This window comes from Anabrus simplex, chromosome 11 (genome assembly GCF_040414725.1).
Source record: "Anabrus simplex isolate iqAnaSimp1 chromosome 11, ASM4041472v1, whole genome shotgun sequence".
Taxonomy (NCBI): Eukaryota; Metazoa; Arthropoda; class Insecta; order Orthoptera; family Tettigoniidae; genus Anabrus; species Anabrus simplex.
Genome location: NC_090275.1, coordinates 36,538,110 through 36,563,196, shown reverse-complemented (window position 1 = coordinate 36,563,196; position 25,087 = coordinate 36,538,110). Strand labels below are relative to the sequence as shown.

Below are 25,087 nucleotides of genomic sequence, written 5' to 3'. Positions count from 1 at the left end.
ATGCCAATCTGTTTATTGATACGTGTCTTAATGTGATGATACAATGCTTTTTACAAAACGAGAAAGACTCATCTAACCATAAATGTTCAGGCAGGAATGCTAAAGCAAAAAGAAAAAAAAAGTAATGCATGAATGAAAGATCAAGTCCTTTCACAGCAGAGCACTTCATATCTTTAATATATGTCTAATTTTAGTCTTTAAATAATAAGCTGCTAAATAATAATTATTTCATTTATCCACAATTGCTTCAGCAACTCTGACGTTAATATATTAATAACAACTTTTTTCTAGGCTTAATTTATTTATCCATTTCCATATATGAATTTTCATTGATATTTGAATTTGGCGTGAGTTTTCAGGTCACGCCACTAAGAGCGCCACTTGCGAATTGTCTCCCATTTGAACAAGGTTAAACCCGGATGTGTCCTGTATTGTCTATACATCAACAGTCACTGAACCTTTCAGACCCAATTTCTTCAATGAATGTTAAGTGTTAAAACTGCTGTTAAGTAAACTTAACACATAATTTAACAAAATGGCCGTCTCATCAAGAATTATTAACTCTAACAAATTGTTAATACTTATGCTAAATTAACATGGCAGCACTGTGTTAAATCTCTTAACAGCTGCTAAAATTTCAAAATGGAGGCATGTAGAAGACATAAGTTTGAAGCTTTACTGGTGTATGAAGACTATAAAGTGAAGAAGGCAAAGGACAACCCATACTAAGAAAAAAATTACTTTTTAGAGTTGTCAGAAGAAAGATTTCTACAAAGATATCAAATTACCAAAGCCATAATGAACAAGGTACTAGAAGAAATTGAAAATAGGTTAGAGTTTCCAACAGATCAAAACTTATCAGTATCTCCTGTGCAGCAGTTGCTTATAGTTTTTACAAGGAGAGGTCAGACCCTGTGTCAAATCGATTTCAACGAGCTTACCTGTCGGGAGATGCTCAACAGTAACTCGTGTATAAGGATTTAGGTCAATACGCTTTCGTTTAAAAAAAAAATTATTGACGACAAATGTCATGAAGTGGGATCCGCTTCGGAGCAGTGGAGGTGACAGAACACTAAAAGGCAAACACATTTTACTTAAACGTGTCAGGTCCGCAACCTAATAATTTCCGAAAACAATGATCAATCCCCCGATTCCAATGCAACGCATATATACTGGGAAAGTTGCGACACAGTCAAGGGATGCAGTGGCCGAGTGGTCAATGTACTTGTCTATGAACCGTGATGACGTGAGTTTGAGTCCCGCCATAGCTATCTTTTTACATACAAATTAAATTATTATTTGACGGAACGTGAAGCTAAAAATGCGAATAAAAATATTAGACAAACTGCAGTGAACTTTATTTTCTACCTCTAATATATATACAGAGAGAGAGGGAGAGAGAGATCCAGCAGTAATTGTGAGAACCTATATTAATTTCAGGTACAATGAAGCTCATTGAAATCTGTTGACTGCAGGGTCTGGCCTCTCCTTGTTAGATATTATGCTCGAGACACTTTTCATGTAATTGTAGGTGACTATGTTCACGACTGCAAGACAAGAGTGTGTAGAATTCTGCAGAGAATTCTTGCTGCCACTGCAGCATTAACAAAGCATTACATTATTCCCCCCCCAAAAAAAGGCCTGAAAATTATTCAAGACATATCAACAAATTATCACATTTTCCCTACTATTTCAACACACCACTAGGAGCGCTTTATGTAAAGAAACAAAAGACGCTTACTACCAAACATGCTCAGAAATCCCACGGAAATGTCTTAATTTATCTTTAACAATTGCTTCGTAACAAATAATGTTGGAAATGTGTTTGTGAAACAGGGTACTTTTAACCGAAGTGTTGTTAGTTAATATTTGTTAAGTAAAATTTAACACAGAGTTGAAGAAACCGGGCCTCAATCTTTTAATTTTGTAATTCTTGTACAAAGCTATATCCATACTGCTCAACATTTCCCCCAGATCTTTTGCACAGTCAGAGCTATAGTTTTCCTTCCTTGAATTGTGATTCCTTTGCCAATATATGAAAATTAAAATGTTTAACATCAATGCGTAATGTATTAGTTTGAGTGCATTAAGTTACTTATCAAGATTCAAACAATTCACTTACAGTTTCATCAGAACATTCGATATACTCACCCACTCACGTCGCTCTGACCCAGGATGCTGGCACCCACTGAGGTTCCCTTTCCAGGGCATTAATTTCGTTCAGCAGCTGATGATATGCACGATCTGTATCGCTGTTGACGATGACCTTATCGAAGTAGTGGTCATACTTGTCCTCCATTTCGCGTGCCTTCTCAATAATGTCCTTCAGCTCATCCTCCTTAATAACAAAGAGTTTATTATTCAATCTTAAGTACTTAGAATATTGCTCAGAAGACAAAGTTTATCATGGATACAAGCTATAGAAAAAAAGTAATACAAAAGATGGTTTGTAAAAACATTGTCATCAGAAAGTCAACTCTGGATGTAGAGAGTATGGGGGATTTCATATTCTTGGGAGCCAAAATCAGTCAAAGTGAAGATTGCGGTCCTAAAAAAGATGGATTTCACTTGGACGAATCACTATCATGACTATGCCCCAGATCTGGAGGAGCAGAGATATCAGTTTGACTACTAAGTACGGATTAGTCAACGCAATTATATTCTCACAGTTCATGTATGGATGTGAGAGCTGGACGCTGAAATAGGCAGGCAAGATGAAGATCAACGCTTTTGAGCTCTGGTGTTGGCGAAGACTCTTACGAATACCACGGACTGCAAAAATCACCAATAAGGCAGTTTTAGAGCGCATCAAGCCTCATATGTCATTGGTTGGTTTGATTATGAAGCCGAGACTAGCATACTTTGGCCACATTACGCGATCAGATGCATTGGAAAAAGCAATCATGCTAGGAATGATCAGCGGTACAAGAAGACCAGGTCGCCAGAGCACTTGTTGGTTAGACACCATTAAAACAAACACCACCCTCACTCTGGAACAACTAAAGGAGGCAGTGTGGAACAGGACAACTTGGAGAGCGCTAATTCATAGAATCGCTGATGGTCGGATTTGACAGAACAGATGACATCATCATAGTGAACTCTACTATAATGAATATTTGGCTATAGTAAACCTAAATGTCTGGTTGTGATTCACATACATTATAATACATAATAAAAATTTTGCTTATATTGAAATACCTTGAGATTTAAAGAAATGGCTGTTATACAGTATTCTGTTCTCTAGGGGAATGCCTTTTTCTCTGCATAAACTTGGTTTACAGAAGAAAAATATTCTCTTCTTCCTTCTTTGGCTACAATTAAGAATCACTGGAGGTCCAGGAGGCAAGATGAAAGGAAAAATAAAGATCTGGAAAACAAATGATAATGTGCAAGCAATGTACAAAATGTTTTGCAGCAGCGTTCAGACACGTAGGGAGATCAGAACGGTTTTGCAATGAAACTGAACCACGACAAGGAAGTGTGCCATTACCAGTGTTATGCATAATTGTTATGGATGAAATTGTGAAGGACAGATAGGACAAATATGAGGACCGGGAGCTGAAGGTCTGCAGATGATATTGTAGTGTGGGGAGAAAACGGAGGGGCACCTCAACATATTTAGAGAGATTATTCAAAATTATGCACTTTGGGAGTGGCGACCCCATCGTACTAATAGCCTATATATGATTCATTCATTCATTCCCTGACCCGGTCAAAGACTGGAAAACAGGTTGTAGGTTTTCATTTTCATTTTCATTCAAAATTATGGGAAAGAGTAAGGCAATCGTGTTGACAAGAGGAGAAAAGGAAGGGAAAGGAATTATAAAAATAAAGGGACAAAACTTTGAAATTGTGGAGGTCTTCAAATACTTGGGAAGTGAACTGATACAGGATGCAGAGCTGGCAGTGAAAGGATACAACAGGGAAATGCATTCTACCAGAGTGTGAGAAACCTGGTGTGGAGAAAGGACGTATCAATGAAGTGTAAGGAGTAATGTATTAGATACACTACTACCCAACAAAGGTGCCATAAACATTCCAGCCTGGCGGGAGCTGGACGACTGAAATGGATTATGATGTGCTAATGGCAAAAACAGTTATTGATAGGCACAAATGTCTTTTATTCATCCTAATTTGACCTAAAACAGATTTTTTACATTCCTATGCATATTTATCAATTATAGGAAGAAACAGGCATTTCAGAAAATATCCTCAGTTTAGTTATGAATATGATACATTCATCATACCTCATATCTCCAACAATACATGAAGTTCTTACCTTGTAGGCTTCACCACTTCTAATTTTTTTCTGGCGCAGTTTCTCAAGCGAAGGTGGAGCGACGAACACAACGTAAGGCTTTAAGTCGGAGCCTCTCAAGATTTTAAGAGACTGTGGATGCAAGTTGAGCACACAAATCTTCCCCGAGTTAACGACACTGCGGATTGCGTCAAGTGATGTGCCATAGTAAGCTTTCTCATACTCTCCGTGTTCCACAAACTTCCGAGCCAGAATATCCGACTCGAACTGCGCCCTGGAGATGAAATGATAGTCTTGACCATCAACTTCACCTTCTTTCCTGGCCCGACTTGTATCTGAAATTGCAAGAAAAGCATGATCACCATATGTAGCATACGGTCAAAGGGTGTTGGCACACACACAACTTTATAACAGTAGGTAACTCAATCACCACTGATTTGCATTTAGGGCAGTCATCCAAGTGGCAGATTCCCTATCTGCTGTTTTCCTAATCTTTTCTCAAATAATTGCAAAGAATTTGGAAATTTTCAGAACGTCTCCCTTAGTAAATTATTCCAATCCCAAACTCCTCTTCCTGTGAATGAATATTTACCCCAATTTGTCCTCTTGAATTTAAACATTATCGTCATATTTTGATCTTTCCTACTTAAAAAAAAAAAAAAAAAAAAAAAAACACCACTCAAACTTATTCGTCTACTAATGTCATTCCACACCATCTCTCCACTGACAGCTTGGAACATATCACTTAGTTGAGCAGCTCGTCTCCTTTCTCCCAAGTCTTCTCAGTCCAACTTTGCAACATTTTCGTAAATCACCCAGAACAAATCGAGCTGGTTTTCTTTGCATTTTTTCCAGTTCTCGAATTAAGTAATCTTGATGAGGGTCCCATACACTGGAATCATATTCTAGTTGGGGTCTTACCAGAGACTTACATGTCCTCCCCTTTACATCCTTACTACAACCCATAAATACCCTCATAACTATGTGCATAGATCTGTACCCTTTATTTACAATCCCATTATTGTGATTACCCCAATGAAGATCAGTCTTTCCTTATCTTAACACCTAGATGCTTACAATGATCACCGTAAGGACCTTTCAGCCCAGGTTATCCTTCCCACTGGTTGGTTCCATCACTTTCTGATTCAGCTGTCCTTCCCAGATTAACTTATTTGCCATTTGTTGGTCATAATTCCTTTCATTTTCATTACCTTACATTTCAAAGAATTTGGAAATCTATCGAACATCTCCCTTGGTAAATTATTCCAATCTCTAATTCCTCTTGCTATAAATGAGTATTTTTCTCATTTGTCATACTGAATCCCAACTTTAACTTCATATTATGATCAATAATAATATCTTTGTCTTTTACATTCCACTAACTACCTTTCAATGGTTTTCAGAGATGCCGGAATCTTGTCCTGCGGGAGTTATTTTACGAGCCAGCAAATCTACAAGACACGAGTTTGACATATTTGACCACCTTCAAATATCACCAGACTGAGCCAGGATCAAACTTGCCAAGTTGGGGTCAGAAGGCTGGCACCTTAACCGTCTAAGTCACTCAGCCCGGCTTATATTTAACTATATATTAAAAATATTTATGAAAACTGAAGTCAGTCAGTCCAGCCATTCTATCCGGTCGATTTCCTTCATTCTTTTTTAACTGAAAGGTATTCATGCACAGATTTGTCGTCAGGTACTATAAATCACTTAACTTCCGCCTTCATCAAATTATTTGACTTTTTCAATTTTTTGTCCCTTTGAAGCAATCATATCTTTGGTTCTAATTGAGGTATGGAGTTCATTTTGGCCTAAGAACACTCAGTGGATCAATCTCTTTCATTTCAGCTCTTAACTATTCAAATTGGTTGATTCTGAGGAAAGTTATGAGAGCACATTCAATTTGACATCTCATTTCTTCAACATTTTTTCTTATTGAAGCAATCATATCTTTCGTTCTAATTGAGGTACACAGTTGGTTTTGGTCTAAAAACACTCAATGGATCAAGCGGTTTCTTTAGAGGTAATAACTACTTAAATTGGTAGATTCTGAGAAAAGTTATGAGTACATTTGTCTCCATGATGAAGATCTTTGAAGGACTTTTTAACAGTTTGGCGCATAGTGTTGTTCCAAGGAACGTTTAATTCAATTTATTTGTGTGATGTATTTTCAAGTGTTTTGTTGATTTTGTTGACATAATATTACATTCTATTACCACAGCGGATCATGTGCTTTATTTCATTAACTCAAAACTTGGCAAATACATTCGTGAGGATAGTAACGAACAACACCATACTTTGTACATTGCGGGCGGAGCCAGTGGGAAACTGCTAGTATATTATTATTATGATCGTTCCTTATTTTGAAAAGCTTCATTCAAGCTTAATGATCTATTGTCATTCCATGTCACCTCTCCACTGACAACTCAAAACTTACTGCTTATTATTTTTTGTTAAAATGGAACGCATCTCTTTTCAGTTTCAACTTAGCTTATCTAGAACTGTGAGATTTTTCAGTCCATTGAAACTAATGCAGGATAAATATAAATAAAAAATACCTGAAAAGGCAAACATTTACTAACAAATTATACCTGAAAATAATATAATTTAAAACAGACTGTATATACACAAATAACCCCTGCACCCTAATTTCAGTAACAGAAACTGATTTTTGCGAGTGTGTGTGTAATTATATAGGTTTCTTAAATATTAACCCTTTGGCGTCCAATCTCAGATTCAGTCGGACATCATTAATTTTCTCTTCCGGTCGTATGTCGGACTTAGTCCGACACAACTTTAAGGTTATATATTTTGTATGTTGGAGCAAAAATGGTGTTTAGCTTTACGCAGTATTTAGCCTTGACATTTTTCTGTTCTGTGCCTGCCATTTATTGTTAATTTGTTTTAACCATGACCAGACTACACTAAGGCTGTGACACTGAAACTTGGCAACACTGTACTGCGTTCACAAAATACTACTCTCCAACTCCGAGTAAACTCAGAGTTCACTCTATCCGTTCACAAAGAGTTAACTCTACAAGGTGTTCAGAAAATGCATTCGAGTTAACTCAGAGTATACTCTGTTTACTCCTCGTAAATAGGTGGGTAGATTTAACTCGACATGCGCAGTAATGCATTCATTGGTGGTGGTGAAAAATATTAAAATATATTTATAAGGAGCACTTGAATGAGTATTAAGTTTGTTGTGCCAATTTACATTTTGCTGTATTCTGTTAGAGTCTTTATTCTGTTTTTGCACTTTAGCAGATGGAAGCGGTCGCACTTTTCCTTACAGAGTGTACAAACACAGTCATCTGTTGGATTGTCGGCTTCAGATAACAAATTTGAGATTAACCAGGAAAAGACAGTACAGATGGTGTTCAGAAAAGGTGGCAAGGCCGCCAAGGACGACGCTATATCATTAAATAATAAACCACTAGAAATAGTCAAGAAATTCAAATACGTGGGCATCACATTCCAAACGAGCATGACATCCTTCAATAACCACATCATAGACAGAACGATAGCAGCAATCAGAGCCATCCACAATATCAAGAATATATCTATGCTATCCCTTAACACAGCGATGACTTTATTCAAGACCGCAATAACCCCAATTGTGTCATACGGAATCGAAATGATATGGGACAACCTGACAATCGTTGACTTGGAGAGGATAGAAAGGGTCAAAGCAAGGTTCCTGAAGAAGACCCTAGGAGTAGGTAAACTGGCACCCTCCAGACTTGTTTATGTACTGGCACGGGAAACCTACTTCATTGAGGATCTACGACTCACTGCCATCTACCAGCCCATTCCAAGAGCTTCAGAAAAAACTTCTTAAGAAACGTGCGGAAATAGACCCCGAATTCTACGGAAATGACGCCATGATCGATCGAAACTGGACCAAACAACTTCAAGAGCAAAGACATGTCATACCAAGATATGCAATACATGGCTTCCACCACAAAATAAGCGCAAAGACAAAAAATATTAAAATGCAAATATATTGACGTGGCAATGAATTCAAATTATTTTCTAGTTGTCGACAAAGAAGGGCATTATGTATTGAATAAAGAAGGAAATATTTTTGTTTAAACAGGAAAAATAGGTACCAATTTTAATAATCGGTGGAAATAACATGATTGAATTTTTATAAGAATGCCCATGTTATGAATGATAAGCTGTTTTATTAACCTCAACTTTCTAAGATTTCTGTTGTAAATGTATAATATGTAACTTATTTAAAATTTTAGATGACCTTCTGAATGAGAACATTTAATTATATGATCAGAAATACCACAAAGTGCATTTATAACTCTCATGAAACGGATCTGTACGAATCAGGTGCTCAGAGCTAATTACAACCAGAAGTTGCTTTCGTGGGTCTTGCAATGGTCTTCCTCATTCGCCGATTTTTGATTTAGAAAATTTAGGGCCACTGACCCTGAGTAGATGTTCGAATACTGATCCGAGCAATCAGAAATATTGTTTAAATTCAGTTTCGTCGTAGTTGTTAACAACATAATCTACACAGCTAGTTGTCCTAAATGGCTTATCGTGCACCAGTGCAGAGCCGATGTATTGGTATTGATCATCAATGTAATAAGATTGTTCCTACGAGATAAAGAATAACGGATACTGTTTTATGACACAGCTTGGCGAGGGAAGTAGTAACAACTCACATAGCACGCTGCTATGAAGAAACTCGCTTGGAAATTAGACATTCAATTCCTCGCAAATGAGGTTATGGTTAAACAAATAACCTTCCTTAATTGATTAGCCATATTCTGTTACTCTGTATTCACTCCAAACATTCACAAAATAGCGTTACTCAGAGTTAACCTTACTAGTTACTCCGCGATACTCTACTCTACTTCAACTCTACTCGGAGTCATATTTTGTGAATGCAGCCCATGAGTCTTACTTGTAACTTATGGGAAGTTAACCTTCAATGATGTTTTCTGAAATAAAATGTTGCTGGAAGAGCAGTTTTCACTGGATACATACAAAACAAGGTGAAAATTGGAATAAATATTTAAATGTAAATATGAGAATAAACAAACATATGGCTACAACTAGAGAAAACAATACAATCCTATGTCTATCAAAATACATTTTTAAGATTGGGAATCAACTTACAACATCAATTTTCTTTCCTTGCCAGAACTCTTAACCATAGCATCAGCATCATTAACATGTTTTGTGTAGTTGTTGATCAAAATATTTGCAAAATAGTGAAAAGATAGGCAGAGAAGTTCATAGAGAAGTTTTTCACAATATGAGCAGCACTCCCTTGTTTCACTTCCACTTTGCATAGCAAGCTGAATCAATACACACTTATGATTCTTACTCTGAAGGAATGCTATTTCATGTTCCTCAGAGATTAAAATCTGCATGATGTTATATACACTTGTACACACATTTAAGAGCAATTCTAAAGGGACCGATAACCCACCTCTGTTTAAGCTATTAAACATGTCATTTTCCACTATTTCATTCGAGATGTTCGAGATACAGTACCTGCAATTAAGTTTATTGGCTAGCTTAAACACTGCATAGCCTGAAATGTAAATGATAGGAAACATGTTATCGAAGTCTACTTCTATTCCATTTACCTTAACAAGCACACTGGAAAATTCACTGCATATATGTGTTTTGTCAGTTATGTTCAATGAATCGGAATCTATTTCAAACATATCCTTGCTCAAATATATTTTTTTATATTTTGCAGACCTTAATCCTAGCAAAAACACTGCACTCTTATCTTCTTCTCAGCTTCAAAAACTTGTAAAACAGATACATTATAATTGACACCACACAACTGTCTATAAGAACTAAATTTCTTCTCAAGTTTATCGGTTTGAAACTTTCCTGGCAGATCTAAACAAAAGCTTATCAACTCAATCATGGCCCTTGTTGTTTGTATGAGAGCCCTGAAAGTGTCTACTGAAAGTCAACCGTATTGCAAGGTCATATTAAACCATGTCCTCAACCAATTCACAATTTCTTCAAGAAACTATAATCTGATATCATCTCTTGATGTGAACGGAGAAGCATCCACTTCTCTCTTTCTGCTTCTAATTGACTTGCTTTTAATGTTCATAACTATACACCATCTATTAATCAAGTTAAGAAAATGTTCTACTTCAGAATAGCCCCTTGTAGACACTGCTGTAATTGTCTCGTTACAAAAAATATTACATGCAAGAGCCACGTTCTGCCTCTCTATGACTGATGGAAATACTGACTTGTAATTAAGTCTAGAGGCATACTTCAATAACTTATTGAACTCTAACTTGTACAATTCTCAATTCTCTCAACACTGAAAAGTGGGCTTTGGAAACTGAACAACCATGATCAACGACAGGATCAAATCTGGGATAAAAGAAGATTTTAGCTTCATCACACAGATTTAACGATTTATTTCTGACAGATTTATGGAGATGAACAGTACCAAATAAAAAGTAAATAAACAAATCACACTTTGGGTTGGGCATCTTATAATTTAAACTTCCACCTAGAACAGAAAACACGTTGCAATTTATCCAATTATTATCAGAAATAATGCTAATCACAGTAAAACTGCATTTTGGACAGTACTTACAGTTTTGTTTTTTTGTTTTTGTCAAGTTAGCTAAGTCATCACCTGTTAAATTTTTTACTGGCAACAGTGCAACTACAGCAGAAACACTCCCAAAAACAGAACTTATCATAAAGGCCTGAATGGTTCTAGCTAATTTTCCTGTTTGATTCTGAGCATGGCCATGCACAACACCTGACTTATACTGGCAATATGAGTTCACATACATTTCATCCAAAAGGAGATTTACATATCAATGTCTTACAGAAAGACCACGTGCTATACTCTTAAGAAAACTGTCATTATCTTGATCAAGAGACACATGTAATGCATTTGCTATGCGTTGGAGATGTCTAGAATGAGGAAGGAACATAATGTTTTGACTGTGAATAGCAGCATAAGATATATAGTAAATTAGAAATGAAAACTGAAGAAGAAGGCAGGAATATAACTTCTTGGACACACACAGGAGTTGAAACTGATGGCTTAAAAACACTGCTTGTTTTGAGTCTGGAAATTCTTCATCTGAGTGAGATTCAATGAAAGTCTCAAGATCTGACAGCTGGCCTTTGGTATGGTTAACCATTTTCTTGTAACGCATCTGAGGTTCCAGCTCATTATTTGCATGACATACACAATAATTGTTCAGAATGTCCCTGAGTTGTCACCACTTCTGTAACTTTCCCTTTAATAAGGGATCATCCTTACCTACATTTTTCCCTTTCACAAACACTGATAGCTCCAACAACACTGACACTTTTAATGCTACCTCAGCTTTTGGTACCTCATTGATTGACAGAGTGTAAAATACAAATTCATTTTCATTATTTTCTGTCAACCATCTGTTTCCTAAACAGTCAGCAAGGAGGGTTTCACAATCTTTTAAGGCTACAAAATCTACAAGTTTGTCTTGCTCAAGAAGTTTCTGAATTTCTTCTCCTCTCTTGGTTAAATAATAAGGAAGGTTTGGGAAAATCCTAGGGAGAGCACCAGACTTTAATGTAGGCCTATCTTTTTTCCTTGTTTTCCTTTTACCATTGTGATCAATGTCTCAAATGTGAATAAGTCTCAAATATTTCCACATCTTCAGGAGCAAAGTGCATCTGAAATTAAGCCTTACTTTAGTTGTGGTTGTCATACTTGTGCAACGTAAAATAAAATAACACTATCATGCTGATCTTTTAAACCACTCAATTTTAAAAATACAAACACATGGCTTTAAAAACTATATGGATTGTCACTATTATACATATTGCAACATGAGAAAGTTCACCTTTGCCGTAAATTAATGTCGTTCCAGGATACCAAATAGCGTGTAGGTTAATTTTTAAAACTATAACACATAAAATATCTTCAGTATACAGTACTCTGAATTCAAAACAATGCCATCAAGTTAATTCACGCTCAACAGAAAATATAATGATACACCATGTTAGACGTGTTTACAAATTACGAACACAGAAGTCACATGCTTGACTCCAAGCGACGCTGTCAGATCTCCAATGTCACGGCCTTAGTGTACTGTAGTCCGGCCATGGTTTTAACTGACTTGCTTATTCTTTAGAGATAGTTTGTCGCTGTTGTGTTTATATTATTTTGTTATCAAGATGGCGTCCACCAGTCACAGCATGGAACCTGATGATATTATGGACATGACATTGTTTTGTTGACCGATTCTGAAAGAGAAATTAGTATCTCCGAATCTGAAAACAATTTTTCGAGTGAGAAGTAGGAAACTGAGGTGGAAGACAGTGGCGAAAACGGCGATGTAGGGGGTGAAGAATGATGGCGACTGTGCGATTTTTCAAAGTATTCTCATAACAGTGCTACGGAATACACGCTTCCTAACACAGGAAAGAAGCCGGTAGCTTTAGTGAACAGTTTTCAAATATATTATATGCACTACAAGGCAGAGAATAAGCCTGAAGTAAGTCACAAGTCTCTTGGGGATAAAATTATCATGGGACTTATATGGGGGCGTTACAAAACAAAATACCCATAAGCCTGGCCGATGGAGAAACTGTGATGAAGAAATTCGTCTGAGTGGGAAGCTACGTATCATAGATGCTTATGTGGCCAAAAAACTAAGGACTGTGCCGTGTTTTCTGACAGGAAAGTGAAAGGAGGCAGAAATGGGACATCATTTTATTGTGAGACCTGTCCAGGGACCCCCTGCCTACACCCAAACAAATGCCTCTGGAGTACCACACCTTCACAAAATATTTCAGATAATTTTGTTAACATGATTTTAATGTAAAAATTCACCATTTTGCTTATGTATTTCCTTCCCATATTTGCCTAATGTTAAACTGGACCTGTGCAAGATGTAGGGAGGAAATTAATTGGGAACCCATAGGGTTAATGCAGTAGAAGTCCATTATATCTAATTTTTTGCATAGGCTGGAAAAGGTTTTTTAAAAGTATATTTAAATCGGTACGAAATGGCAATCAGATAGTTCAAAATTTACGATTTTATTAGTACTTGTTAGTTATTTTCTAATTCCAGTACCATATAAACATGTACGTTCAATTTCATTCTTAAAAGTTGTAATAGTATCACTCCAGAGACTTCTGTGACAAACATCCTATTTTTCTTAGGTACCTAACTTAAGCGAGCGTGTATCATGAAAACATATTTCGATCTCCAGTAATGATAACCTGTTCACTAGAAATGTATGTGGAAACAGCCTTTCTGAAATTTAACTAGATATTAGAATATATAACCAAACCTCTGAAATCAGGGATGCACACCGTTGTATCTTCGGAAATATCGCATTCTTATTTCATTTCAGTACATAGTATTAAAGTAAGCCTTAATCTAGTTCAGCCTTTACTTCTAACGAGTTAAGAAATGTTATCGGCCACATTATATGTGCACTTATTGTGAAAACACATTCTCCCCTTTCGTTTCGAACTTGAACATTTGTTTACTTTACACCAATCGAAGTTGAGAGTCAACAGGTATCACTAATCAACTTCAACAGCACCTTCAAACAAGACCAACAAGTTGGCCCTGCTTCAAACCACTCCCAACTTGAAGTGTTGCTCGAGCTAACTGCATTAATTAGTATGACTGAATCCCATTTAAATTTAGTGGATATCAACTAGTATTGAAAAGGTGGACCAATACATCTCTTAAAAAGTGTATTATCAAGCTTTGGACAGATCAATAGTGATACAGTCTATTTGGTCTCTTGAATCTAAAATATCTGCTATATCTTGCTGGAATCCTGCAAATATTTTTAACCCTTTGCATAGATACCTAACTGTCTGACTGGGCATTTAAAAGGAATGTGGTTTTCCATTTCAAAATGTTCACAAAGATATTGCTCTGATATCAGATCCCTTTGTCTGGATAGCCAGAGATTCACACAAAATCACGTCTTAAAAATTTGCTGCATAGTATCAGAAAATGTATGGAATGTAGTATTGCACAGATCTGAAATATAGATTATAACTGGTGCAGAAGGTACAAGAACAGAATTCATTAAAATGTGGCATTTTAGAAGAACATTTAAGATAAAACGAGTGCATCAAACCACAAATGGCATAATGAATCAAGTTTGTGAGAGAAGAATGATTTGACAAATTCTCATTAGACAAAGGATGAGGTAGGACATACCGTGAGTCATCCAAGATTTGTTCAGTGGGCTTTGCAGGACAGTGGAGATAAGCAGTGAACGTAGTGACCTGGAGAGCTGTATCAAAGTACTACTACTAAATAATCTGATTTGCAACTGTGTATTTGGTTATGCTTCTGTGCACTAAAGTAACAGATCTTACGTGGAATGGCAGCAGCAAACCGCTCTGCATCCTCCATAAGCCTCTGTCGAAGTTCGTGTCGTCCAATGTTAGAAGGACCTATGAGCACGATTGGCCTCTTGTGGTTGGCCCTTGGGTAGTACAGTGCCACCTCTTCGTAGGTCAGGATCTCATCTGCATCGTAGTCTGGGAATCAAAGAGAAGCATTCTACTAAAAATACATACTTGTAATAAGGAATTGTATATTTATACAGTTTTCATTTATAGCAGTAGTAGGCCTATATTAAGGGAATTTCTCTTAAATAAATCAAAAGCCTGTCACAAAAAAGTGATATACTTTGCACACAGTAACAATTACGTATTATGATTAAATGTCAGCGTAATTTTGTACAACTGAGAATGTACCAGCCTTTATAACTCCAGTAAATTGTCAACACAGGGCAACTCTAAAACATTGTCCGACGAGGGAGAGTTGCGCAGATGTCGACGAGAATCCTGAGGAAACCCAATGCACAGAACAGAGATGGGTCCAAAGTAACACGAGCAAATTATTATGTTTGCAACCGTCTGTAGCCTTCAAACAAAGCATGCCCCTACAAACTGTGCAGTTCACGGTAGAGCCACACTCTAGGAACACTGTAGTCTTTGAGAGTGTCGACCTGGTTCTTGTGCATTACTGCCTGGAGTGAGATGCTCTTCATATGTCTGTGTTGCAAAGAGTATTGTCAAGTGTTTATTCTATTATTGCTTATACAAGTGTGCATTACACTGTTGGAAAGTCTATCCCTTTCTTGGAAATTCATTTTTTTAATTTCTATTTTGACGTGTTGTGTTTTTGCATTTTGTCCAAGTAAATTTCCACCATTCTCTACTGTCTTTGATTGCCATTAATGGTATGTAGAAACATGGTATGTAACCCGCATGTTATAGAACTACTGGTAAAATGAAGTGAAAGAATTACAAAATGGCTCTGACAAATATTGACAAGCAAATTGCATGGGAGTTGTATGCCTAGTCGTAAGGTCATGTTGGAGACAATGATCCTCACTATCCAGATGGCAGTTGTCACAGACTATCAAAGACTAAGATAACAGTTACTACAGAGGGTGGCTCTGCTGTGAATCAAGAAATTTGTAGGCGTGCGTTCTCCAGCTGCATAATGACTATGATATGGGCCCTGCAGCAGAAAACAAGATTGAGTCCCTTCAAAAATAATGTATAAAACCAAGCAATAACACACTCATTTAACTGCAATAGATACAAGCATAAACTTTAATGCAATAATATTTCTTTAATATATATCAAATATTTTGTAGGGATTGAAATACGACAAAAATAAGTAAAAGCTATGTTTTATTTTTATATTTCTGAAACCTTTCACATTAGAATCAAATGAAACTAGATCATGCAGTGTGCTTTCTGGGATGCAAAGGCAGTACTGATGTTTTTGCTGACATCAATAGATCTAGTCCTTTCATTTTTGATACTGAGGATGCTGAGTTCACTTAGTTGCCCCGGGCCATATCATTTCATAGAAAATTCTTTACAACTTTCAACTTCGAAAATGATCATTTGGCAGAAGAAACAGTTACATTAAGAGTTAGAAACAGGTAAAACACTATGCATAAGTGTGAGACATAGCACCTACAGTTCAGTTATCTACTACTAATAACTTTGTTAAGTCAGTTACAAAGGTTATAGAGTTTCCAAAATCTACTACTGTACCTGGTCTGGGAATTCAATGAATAAATATTCCTTGTATTCATTTGGCAAATCTTCTGCTGCATTATCGAACTCTTCGCCGTAAACAGAATTTAGAAACTTTGGTGAAATTATTTTGAAGATAAGGTTAACATTATTCATAACCTCAACTCTGTTATTAGCAGAGCTAAAATAATATCCCAACAGCCATTAAAAATGTGATTCTAAAATATTCTTTTTCACCTAGTAGTCTTTTGTTATTATTATTACAACTTCCCCCATGCGGAGGCTGCCACAAGGACAAAGTATGTCGACTACACAGTATTTTGTCTTCTCAGTTACTGTTGACTTTGCTAGTGTGCCAGGTAGAAAAATCACCACAAGGCTCAGGAATAAATTTGCAAATACTTTAAATATTTTTTTTCTCTTCACGTTTTCGATCCTCATATTTTCAACATTGTGCTGAAATTCTCTAAATCCTTCACCAAAGCTACTAACATGCTTCTTCAAAATGATTCGGCAGACAGATAAATTACCACCTGCATTCTCAAGAACAGAATAAGCTTTATCAAGATCTACATTTTCTGATTGCATAATTTGTGTAGCTAGATTAGTACATTCCAGAATTATTGTTTAAAACACTATATGAAAATCAAATTCAGAATTTCCTAATTGGTACCGTATTTGTTTTCTTTTTTCCCTTTTCTTTGATATCCTTATTAATTTTGACATTGACCTAAGTGTAACACCAGTGGCAACGTGTGACATTTTGAAAAGTGTTACCACACTCCTTTGGAGAGTAAATTGTCACCCGCACTGCAGCATTTTTGTGAGCAGTACAGATGTCATTTAATACAAGTGAAAGACTTGATAATTGCTATTATTTTTGTATTAGATAACATTATTTGAAAATGATGAAATGGCACATCATATATTGAACACCTAAAGTTTAATATTAATTTCTAACGGAGATTCAAGGCTTACCTAAGTATTTCCTATTTGTACTTCAGCTCGATACGACGGCATGTTGTGGCATCAAAAACATCTTTCGCAACATCACAGAAATTAGGCCTCTTCATTATGTCACTAAAAATTTCTTCTCAATCACAATTAAAGAAAGTGCAGAGAGCTTGTCCTGTACTTGTGAATTTCTTTGGAAGGTGTGGATCCTTTTTAAGGCCAAGAAGCTTCTATCAGCGGAAGCGCTAGTTGCCGGGATGGTGAGAATGAGGTCAATCAATTTCATTGCTTCTGGATATGCTTTTTTAAGACCACTGGTGTGCAAATATTGCTAGAGGTCATATGCATTATTTTACACAAGGTCCAGCTTCATGCAGAGGACAGACAGTTCACTTTTAAGTTTCATGCAGTCAAAATTTTGCCCATAGGTCTTCACTAATGACTGATAGGCACTGTCTGGGAACTCCTTTGCAAAATTATTAAACTGGTCAAAATCAATTAACTGAAGGAACTCCAGCTTGTTAATATCAGAAAATCTATCTGATAGTTGCATGGATATGATTTCAATTATTTCTAAATACAATCAGAGATAGGATGTTTTCTTAGTTCCTATAAAATCAATTCTCTGGCGCTTTTGAGGGTAATCTTGCCTCCTTTCATTGTCTTGCAACTTTGACCACATAGTTTCAAAATTATTTCTGGTTGTCTGCAAAAATGCTTTAAATTGCTGGATCTCTTTGGAGTAGAAGGCAATATCACATATTTTTTACTGAAGGATCTGATATGGAACATCACATTGAGGAAACACTTCAGCAAATAAATTTAATAGGAAATAGAAATTAAAGTCTTGCACGGTAACATAGTAACCCTTAGCTTGAATTCTCGCTCCACCGTCCCATTCGTCTGCGTTATCTTTCATTTCTCTGAAGAATTCAAGGAGATCTGTATAGAGAGAGGACACAACTTCAACGAGCCTACCAGCATATATCCATCGGGTAGGCACTATTGTTGGTAATCATCTCTATATTACTTTGTTAAGAGCAGCGGCCCTTATTGGGGATGATTAAATAAACCCCTGCTAACCCGGACAAGGTCTGAAAAAATACTTTGCATTCCTTGATGCGGTTAACAGATTGCTTTAATACCAAGTTGAGCCTATGACCATAGCAGTGAACAAATATAGCCTGGTCGTGTTTATCCCTGACTAACTTCTGCAACCCACTGCTCTGTCCTGCCATCACTGCTGCGCCATCAAATGTTTCTGCTACTAACTTTTCACCGCACTGAAATTCTTGTAACACTCTAAAGAGATATTTAAGAGAGAGAGAAACAGCTGAACGGTCACCGCTTACATCACTGAATGTCAAGTATTTCTCTTGAATTTTGCCTTTGAGACTAACATATCTAAATACAGTCAAGAGTTGTGCTCTGTTAGAAATGTCTGTACTCATCCAACATAATGGAAATAAAGTTTGCTTTCTTAACCTTATCTTTAATTTTGCTGGTCATAAAAGTAGCTATGGCTTCAATAATATAATTTTGTATATCAGATGAATGTCCTGAGGAAACTGTAGATGTTTCTAAGTGGTGCCGAAATACGTCATCTTTCTTAGCAATTAATGCTAGTAACTCCCTGTAATTACCTCCGTTATCAGATTCTTCAGTTTCTTGATGACCTTTGGAAGGTAATCCTTTCTTTGAAAGAAAACACACAGTATCTATTAAAGTGCTCACAATATACTGTACCTGTTATCTTTTACTGGCTTATTATGCTCGTCAGTTTTCTTTCTGTAAGCTGTACTCAAACAGGACTCTATTCTGGACTTTCCGAACTGAATCATAATGGCAACAGCGTTGATGTGTGCTTGAGACACCTCATGGCGTCTCTTTAAAACTCTGAAACTATCTAAATTGTCCACACCGCCTTAATTCCAAGCATTATTTTCTGAGGAAAATAGAATACATGGCCAATAGTACAGTTTATTCATTTTTGCACAACCACATAACCAGTCCAGATTTATGTACCACGAGTCATGAAAATATCCTAATGTTCTTTTCGATTCCTTGAATAAATCTTTAAGAGAAGGTGTGGGTTCAATTATGTTTTTCTTTTCTTCGAAAGTTCTCAATGAAAATGGCGTGTTCATTAAGCTTTCTATTATACATGAACATTCTGAGCCCGCCAACTCACTTATTTTTGAGGTGGAAGCGACAGCAGTCATTTTAATGTTTAATATGTTGTGCAGTCCTATAGGCTATTCTTACCTAACATAAATTAAATATAAATTTGCACTTTAACAAGAGAAGTCACATCATATTATAATAGAAAACAATAACACAATAATATAACAATGCACTGTTGAGCGCGGTGGAACGAACAGACGGAAAAGCTCAGCACCGACGTTATAAGCTTTTGTTTCCACTTTCCACTGTGGTAACATGAGCAGAGAACGTAGTAGGATACATCCCAGTGTCTCGCGCAGTAATACTCGCCTAGCTGTTAGAAGAGATTCAATGCGTAACCACTGCATGGAGTGGTACCAGCCTCTCACTCGGCTTTGACGGTGGCAGACTACTGCAATAGAGTTTCGCGACATGTTCAGGCAAAGAAACAAAAACATTAATATTAAAGAATATCTGATTTTTATATTTTCAAACTGTTACCAGTGGTAACAGTGGATACTAGCACGCTTTGCCACTGTGTAACACATAGCTTGATAGACTGGTGTCTTGAAGACCAACATGTTGGACAGAGCTTTTTAAAAAACAAGAACATAACATCTGGCATCTCATGTGTGAGCAAGCACTAAAAATGTGCTACATATCTTCCAGAGAAATTCTTATCTATTTCTTTCCATCAAACATTATTGGCAGATATATTGATAGCGAGGTGAATTTCCTCAAAAGAGAAGAATATGAACACTTTGTTGCTCCAATACTCTGAGGCAAATATAAACAGTGACTGAGGTAGTAAAGATCTTTATTGCCAGCATTCAAAGTTTAAATGCTGTTATTAACACCAACTGCATGGTACTACCCTTGCTTTTCACAATTACCAATACCAGGACGTTTCATTTTTGAAATGGTTCTTCAGAACTTATCAAGACACACAAAACCCAATAAGGACCTTGGCTTGGCAAAAAGACTGCTGCCCAAACAGGTATGCTGTATATTTTAAAGTGTCACATGGTCAGCGTGAAAACATCCTTGCCAGGAATCAATACCCAGGACCTCTGGGTAAGGGGCAGGAATGCTGCTGCTACTACTACTACTACACTACATGCTGGTACAACACATCATGCACATACTGTTAATATTGTGATCAGTTTTATGGATCAAATACTCTGCTCCCAAAATTTTCCTTCGATTGTCCATTTAAACTTCCCAATTATTCTAGTTCTTTCTTCCCCCCCCCCCCCCCCCCCCATTCAGTCCCAATCCTGTAAGAACCAGCCAGCAGTACTCACCGTCGATTGTACTCGTAGCGTACAGAGGGTAGCCACCGTCATTGTATGGAAGTTTCTTCTTTTTCTTTTTGGGATTCTTCTTCGCACACAACAAAGTACCAGCCTTCTTAGTTTTCTCCCTGGTCAATTTGTCACCTGCTATCGTCTGCTTCATTGATTCACGTCTGAAAGAAGAAAACGCACTTACAAAAATAAGAGCTAAACTCTTACAATCTGTATGATGATGATGATGATTATTATTATTATTATTATTATTATTATTATTATTATATTACAGTGAAACCTGCCTTTAGTGGAATCTTTATGACCTGGAAATCAGTCATTATAAGAGAATTTTCACAGTACCATTAATAATGGTTTAATATTCATGTAAGTTTACGTGCATTTAGTGGAACCTGTCTGACGCTGAAATGGAAGGAAATTTTGCTACTATAATGGAAAAAAATATGTAAACCTTTTACAGAACATCTGTATTCTAAATGGATCTAAGATGGCCGAGATAGCATTTGGCCCGAAAATGTCTGCCCCTGACCTCAAGGCTGTAATTTGGATTGCAGAAGCAATGCTTTCACAAAGCCAAGTTTGTCTCGCACCCTGATGAAGAAACCATGAGAGATGAAAATACTCGTGTGCTTCAACAAACTCTCAATCAGTGTAATTATGGTAATGACTTAATTCTGACACTTTTCTAAAACTTTTTCAAAATCTAAAAAAAATACACATTCATTATTTGCGGTTTCTTAGTCCAATATATGGAATGTCCAATATGGGTTATCCATTCTATTAGGATCACCTATGTTATTGGTTTTACGTCCCACTAACTACTTTCACAGTTTTCGGAGACTCCAGTGTGCCAGAATTTTGTCCCATCAGAGTTATTTTATGTGCCAGTAAATCTATCGACATGAGGCTGACGTATTTGAGCACCTTCATATACCACCGCACTGAGGATCGAACCTGCCAAGCTGGGGCCAGAAGGGCTCCTCTACCTTCTGAGCTACTCAGCCTGACTAGGAATCATGTCTAGGAATATCTAGTTTAGAACATAATGTAAAAGAAATGATAAGCAAACCTGATAATTAGTATTATTGAACATTATTATAAGATACAAAAGGGTATGGTGGTTTATTTGGTAGTGTTAACTACAGTAAATCCTTATTTGTAATCAATATGCTACCAATAATGTACTAACAAAACTAAAGCATTAAAACAAGTCAAATGTAACATTAAAATGTTAAGTTTTGGATTTAAAATTGTCATAAATCAAGAACTCTACTAATAATGTCCAAAACCCTGTATATAAATCTATACAACAATAAGTTTACTTACTGGTGCTGGAAGGAGCGACTGGGTATCAGTCCAGCTAGTGTTTGGTCCTCTTCACCCTCGCGATACGCTTGCCACCAGTTGGGGTCCTCTTGACTGATGACGTGCAGAACGTCTCCCTTCTGGAAGCTGATGCCCAGCTCTCGGCACGGAATGTAAAGGTCTTCTTCGGGGTCATAATCGAAGTGAGCCTTCATATGAAGCTAAAAAGAATGGGGTATTTAGTATAAATATGATTAATAATAATTTATTAAGAAGTTATGTACACAGTTACTGCTATAGTCATTTAACCACAAAAGCATCAGATAGTAGGAATGTTATCCATCCTTGTCTGAATGGTGAGCATAGTGTAGGATTGCCAGGCATAATCTTACTTTAAAAAATAAAAAAAACCTGTTAATTTAGCCTTACAGTTTTTATTTCCCCATTCAGCACTTTCTTCTTCATCTTTTTAAAAAAATTCTTGGTTGGTGTAGAACCCATAACAATTCTTAATATAACAAAAACACACATCCTTTTGATTATTAACTTTTTTATTATTGTTTCTGTTATACAAGTTTTGATTGCGGCAATAAATTGATGTCGTGTATATTCACGAGTTTAGAAACAGCTGTAGAACTTTCCTTTACTGAGCTCGGTAGCTGCAGTTGCTTAAGTGCGGCTAGTATCCAGTATTCGGGAGATAGTGGATTCGAACCCAGCTGTTGGCAGCCCTGAAGATGGTTTTCCATGGTTTCCCATTTTCACACCATGTAAATGCTGGGGCTGTGTGTTAATTAAGGCCATGGCCGCTTCATTCCCACTCCTAGCCTTTTCCTGTCCCAATGTCACCATAAGACCTATCTGTGTTGGTGCGATGTGAAGCAACTTGGGAGATAAAAAACACTTTCCTGTGGCAAGAGAGAGGCAGAAATATTTGTGAAAAACATATTAGCACCTAAAAGTATCAGTGATTTTTTTAATAACCTGATATCCCATGAAAGTATAAAGTGGTTATGTTAGGAACAGGTGTTCACCTCAACTCATAAAATCTGAGCTTCAAAATGTAATAAATTTTGGCATGCCTGCAAAGAGGTGTTTTAACCTTTTAAAGAATAAGAGAAGATTGCTACATAAAGTTAAAAGTTAAAAGCAATAGGTTTTAAAACATAAATGTGTGTGTGTGAGGTTTAAATGAAAATTACATTTTAGTAAAAATTATGAAGGCATGAGTTATTGAAAAAAGTCAATGAAAGATCTTCCTCTTTTATTAAAAAGAAAGTGGCAAACCTAACATAGTGGCTTTTGGTGTAGAGGACGCTGGGTTTGGTTCCCATCTATGCCAGAGATTTTAGCCAAGTCTGGCTAATTTCTCCAGCTTGAGTGTTGGGTGGTTGTCTGTGTTCATCTTAATGCACATCTTCATTTACACACACTATATCATACAATTAACCACCAGTGAAACACGCAAGGGTAAATACATAATACATCCCTCCACATAGGGTGGTTGTCAGGAAAGGCATCTGGCCAAAAACCTGGGCAGTAGTAGTAGTAGTAATAGTCGTCGTCGTCAAGAGACTGCTTTCTTTCTCCCTTAAATCATACAAATATGTGCCTAACACAGTCACCACGGAACCCAGCAGTGAGAGGCCAGCGCGCTGCCGCCTTAACCGTGGAGGCTTCTTTGAGGACAATAATAGCCAATTATAAAAAGTAAAGACATAAAAATCTACTGACTTCGCTGTGTGTAGCTTACGGCAACATACCAATGTGTCCCGAGTGCTGGGTAGCGCCGGCCGCGCTGCCGACTTGGGTACGATGAGGAAGGTGAGGGTACCAGTCATGCCCGACAAGATGTCGCACACCTCGTTGACAGACTTGCCCCTCATCTCGATGCCATTAACCTCCAACACCTCGTCTCCCTCGTGGAGTAGTCCGCTCTTCTCTGCCGCACCACCTCGAACGATACGCCCGATTATAACTGCATCGCCTTCGTTGCGGACTGTAGCACCCTAAGAGAGAAAGATGGAGCTCTTATTATATTTTAAGGAAATCATCCAGGGCAACATTTTGCACAAATATATAATCATCACACATGTATGTAGACAAAATTCAATTCACAAGATTTCCCTAGATTTTAGCACTTTCTTTTGGTCCCATCAATTTCTGTAAACAGTGGAGGAGGAAGGATGTCACTTGAAGAGAAAAAGAGGAAACTGGCAAAGGAAAGTATCCAGAAAAGAAAGAAAGAACTGATATTACACTTAGTCAAATGAGATTAAGGTCTTAAATGTTCAAAGAATAATGGGTAGTGATACTGAGAAAGATTAGATTTACCGAGATGGTTAATATTATCCTGAAGGAGGTAGTGTGGCTTGGAATGGGAAGCACTGTGTATGGCTTGCAGAGACCTCACGTTAGCTGATGGTTGACACCATTTCAGTATCTTTGCTGTGAGGAAATTTACCAGCCCTATACTGGACAGCCAGGAACAAGATGGAACAAGATGAAACAAGACTCTGTTCCGTAATACACCTGTACATTATTAATGTTATTTGTATATTACTGTTGTTTAGAGGTATCAATTTTGTATTGGAGTTACTTCCCAATAATGCCAACAAGGTTACAACAACAACAACAACAACAGTAACCAAATGGAAATCAATGGCGAGGACATTTTCGTATATTGACAATGGCCTAATAAAGTAATAAGATGATAAAATACCTCTCTGTCAGTCACCGAGGTCATTTTATACTAATTCCCAGGTTTTCTTTAGGCCATCTCTAACATGGAAGCAGACAGCTTTTGCAGTATAGACACTAGCCAGTTGATGTCTGTAGCATTTCTACTGAGAGACCACCACCCTCCTGAAACAGCCTCTCTGCCAAAAGCCGCTGGGTCCTTCAGAAAGTTAGGCCTTTCCTGATGGCCAACACTTGGTGCTGCATCACTGATTGTACGGAGATCATAAGAAGACAAATTTGGCCCGACACTCAAAGTTGCCTCAATCACAGAGAAAATGTGGGAATCACATCTATGATAGAAGGGCA

General features: G+C 37.0%; 1 protein-coding gene across 5 annotated transcripts in view; it reads right to left on the bottom strand.

Annotated features, from left to right (window-relative positions):
• sdt (stardust) overlaps positions 1 to 25,087 on the bottom strand; it is an 851,212-nt gene that overhangs the window by 7,336 nt on the left and 818,789 nt on the right. For all 5 annotated transcript variants that reach the window (XM_067155496.2, XM_067155497.2, XM_067155493.2 and 2 more), the window contains 6 exons: positions 23,803 to 24,048; positions 22,061 to 22,260; positions 20,732 to 20,895; positions 14,625 to 14,789; positions 4,280 to 4,593; positions 2,152 to 2,338 (listed from right to left, as the gene is read on the bottom strand). In XM_067155496.2, the coding sequence (XP_067011597.2) occupies positions 2,156 to 2,338; positions 4,280 to 4,593; positions 14,625 to 14,789; positions 20,732 to 20,895; positions 22,061 to 22,260; positions 23,803 to 24,048 (1,272 nt within the window). In that variant the 3' untranslated portion in view covers positions 2,152 to 2,155. The remainder of the gene's footprint in view (positions 1 to 2,151; positions 2,339 to 4,279; positions 4,594 to 14,624; positions 14,790 to 20,731; positions 20,896 to 22,060; positions 22,261 to 23,802; positions 24,049 to 25,087) is intronic.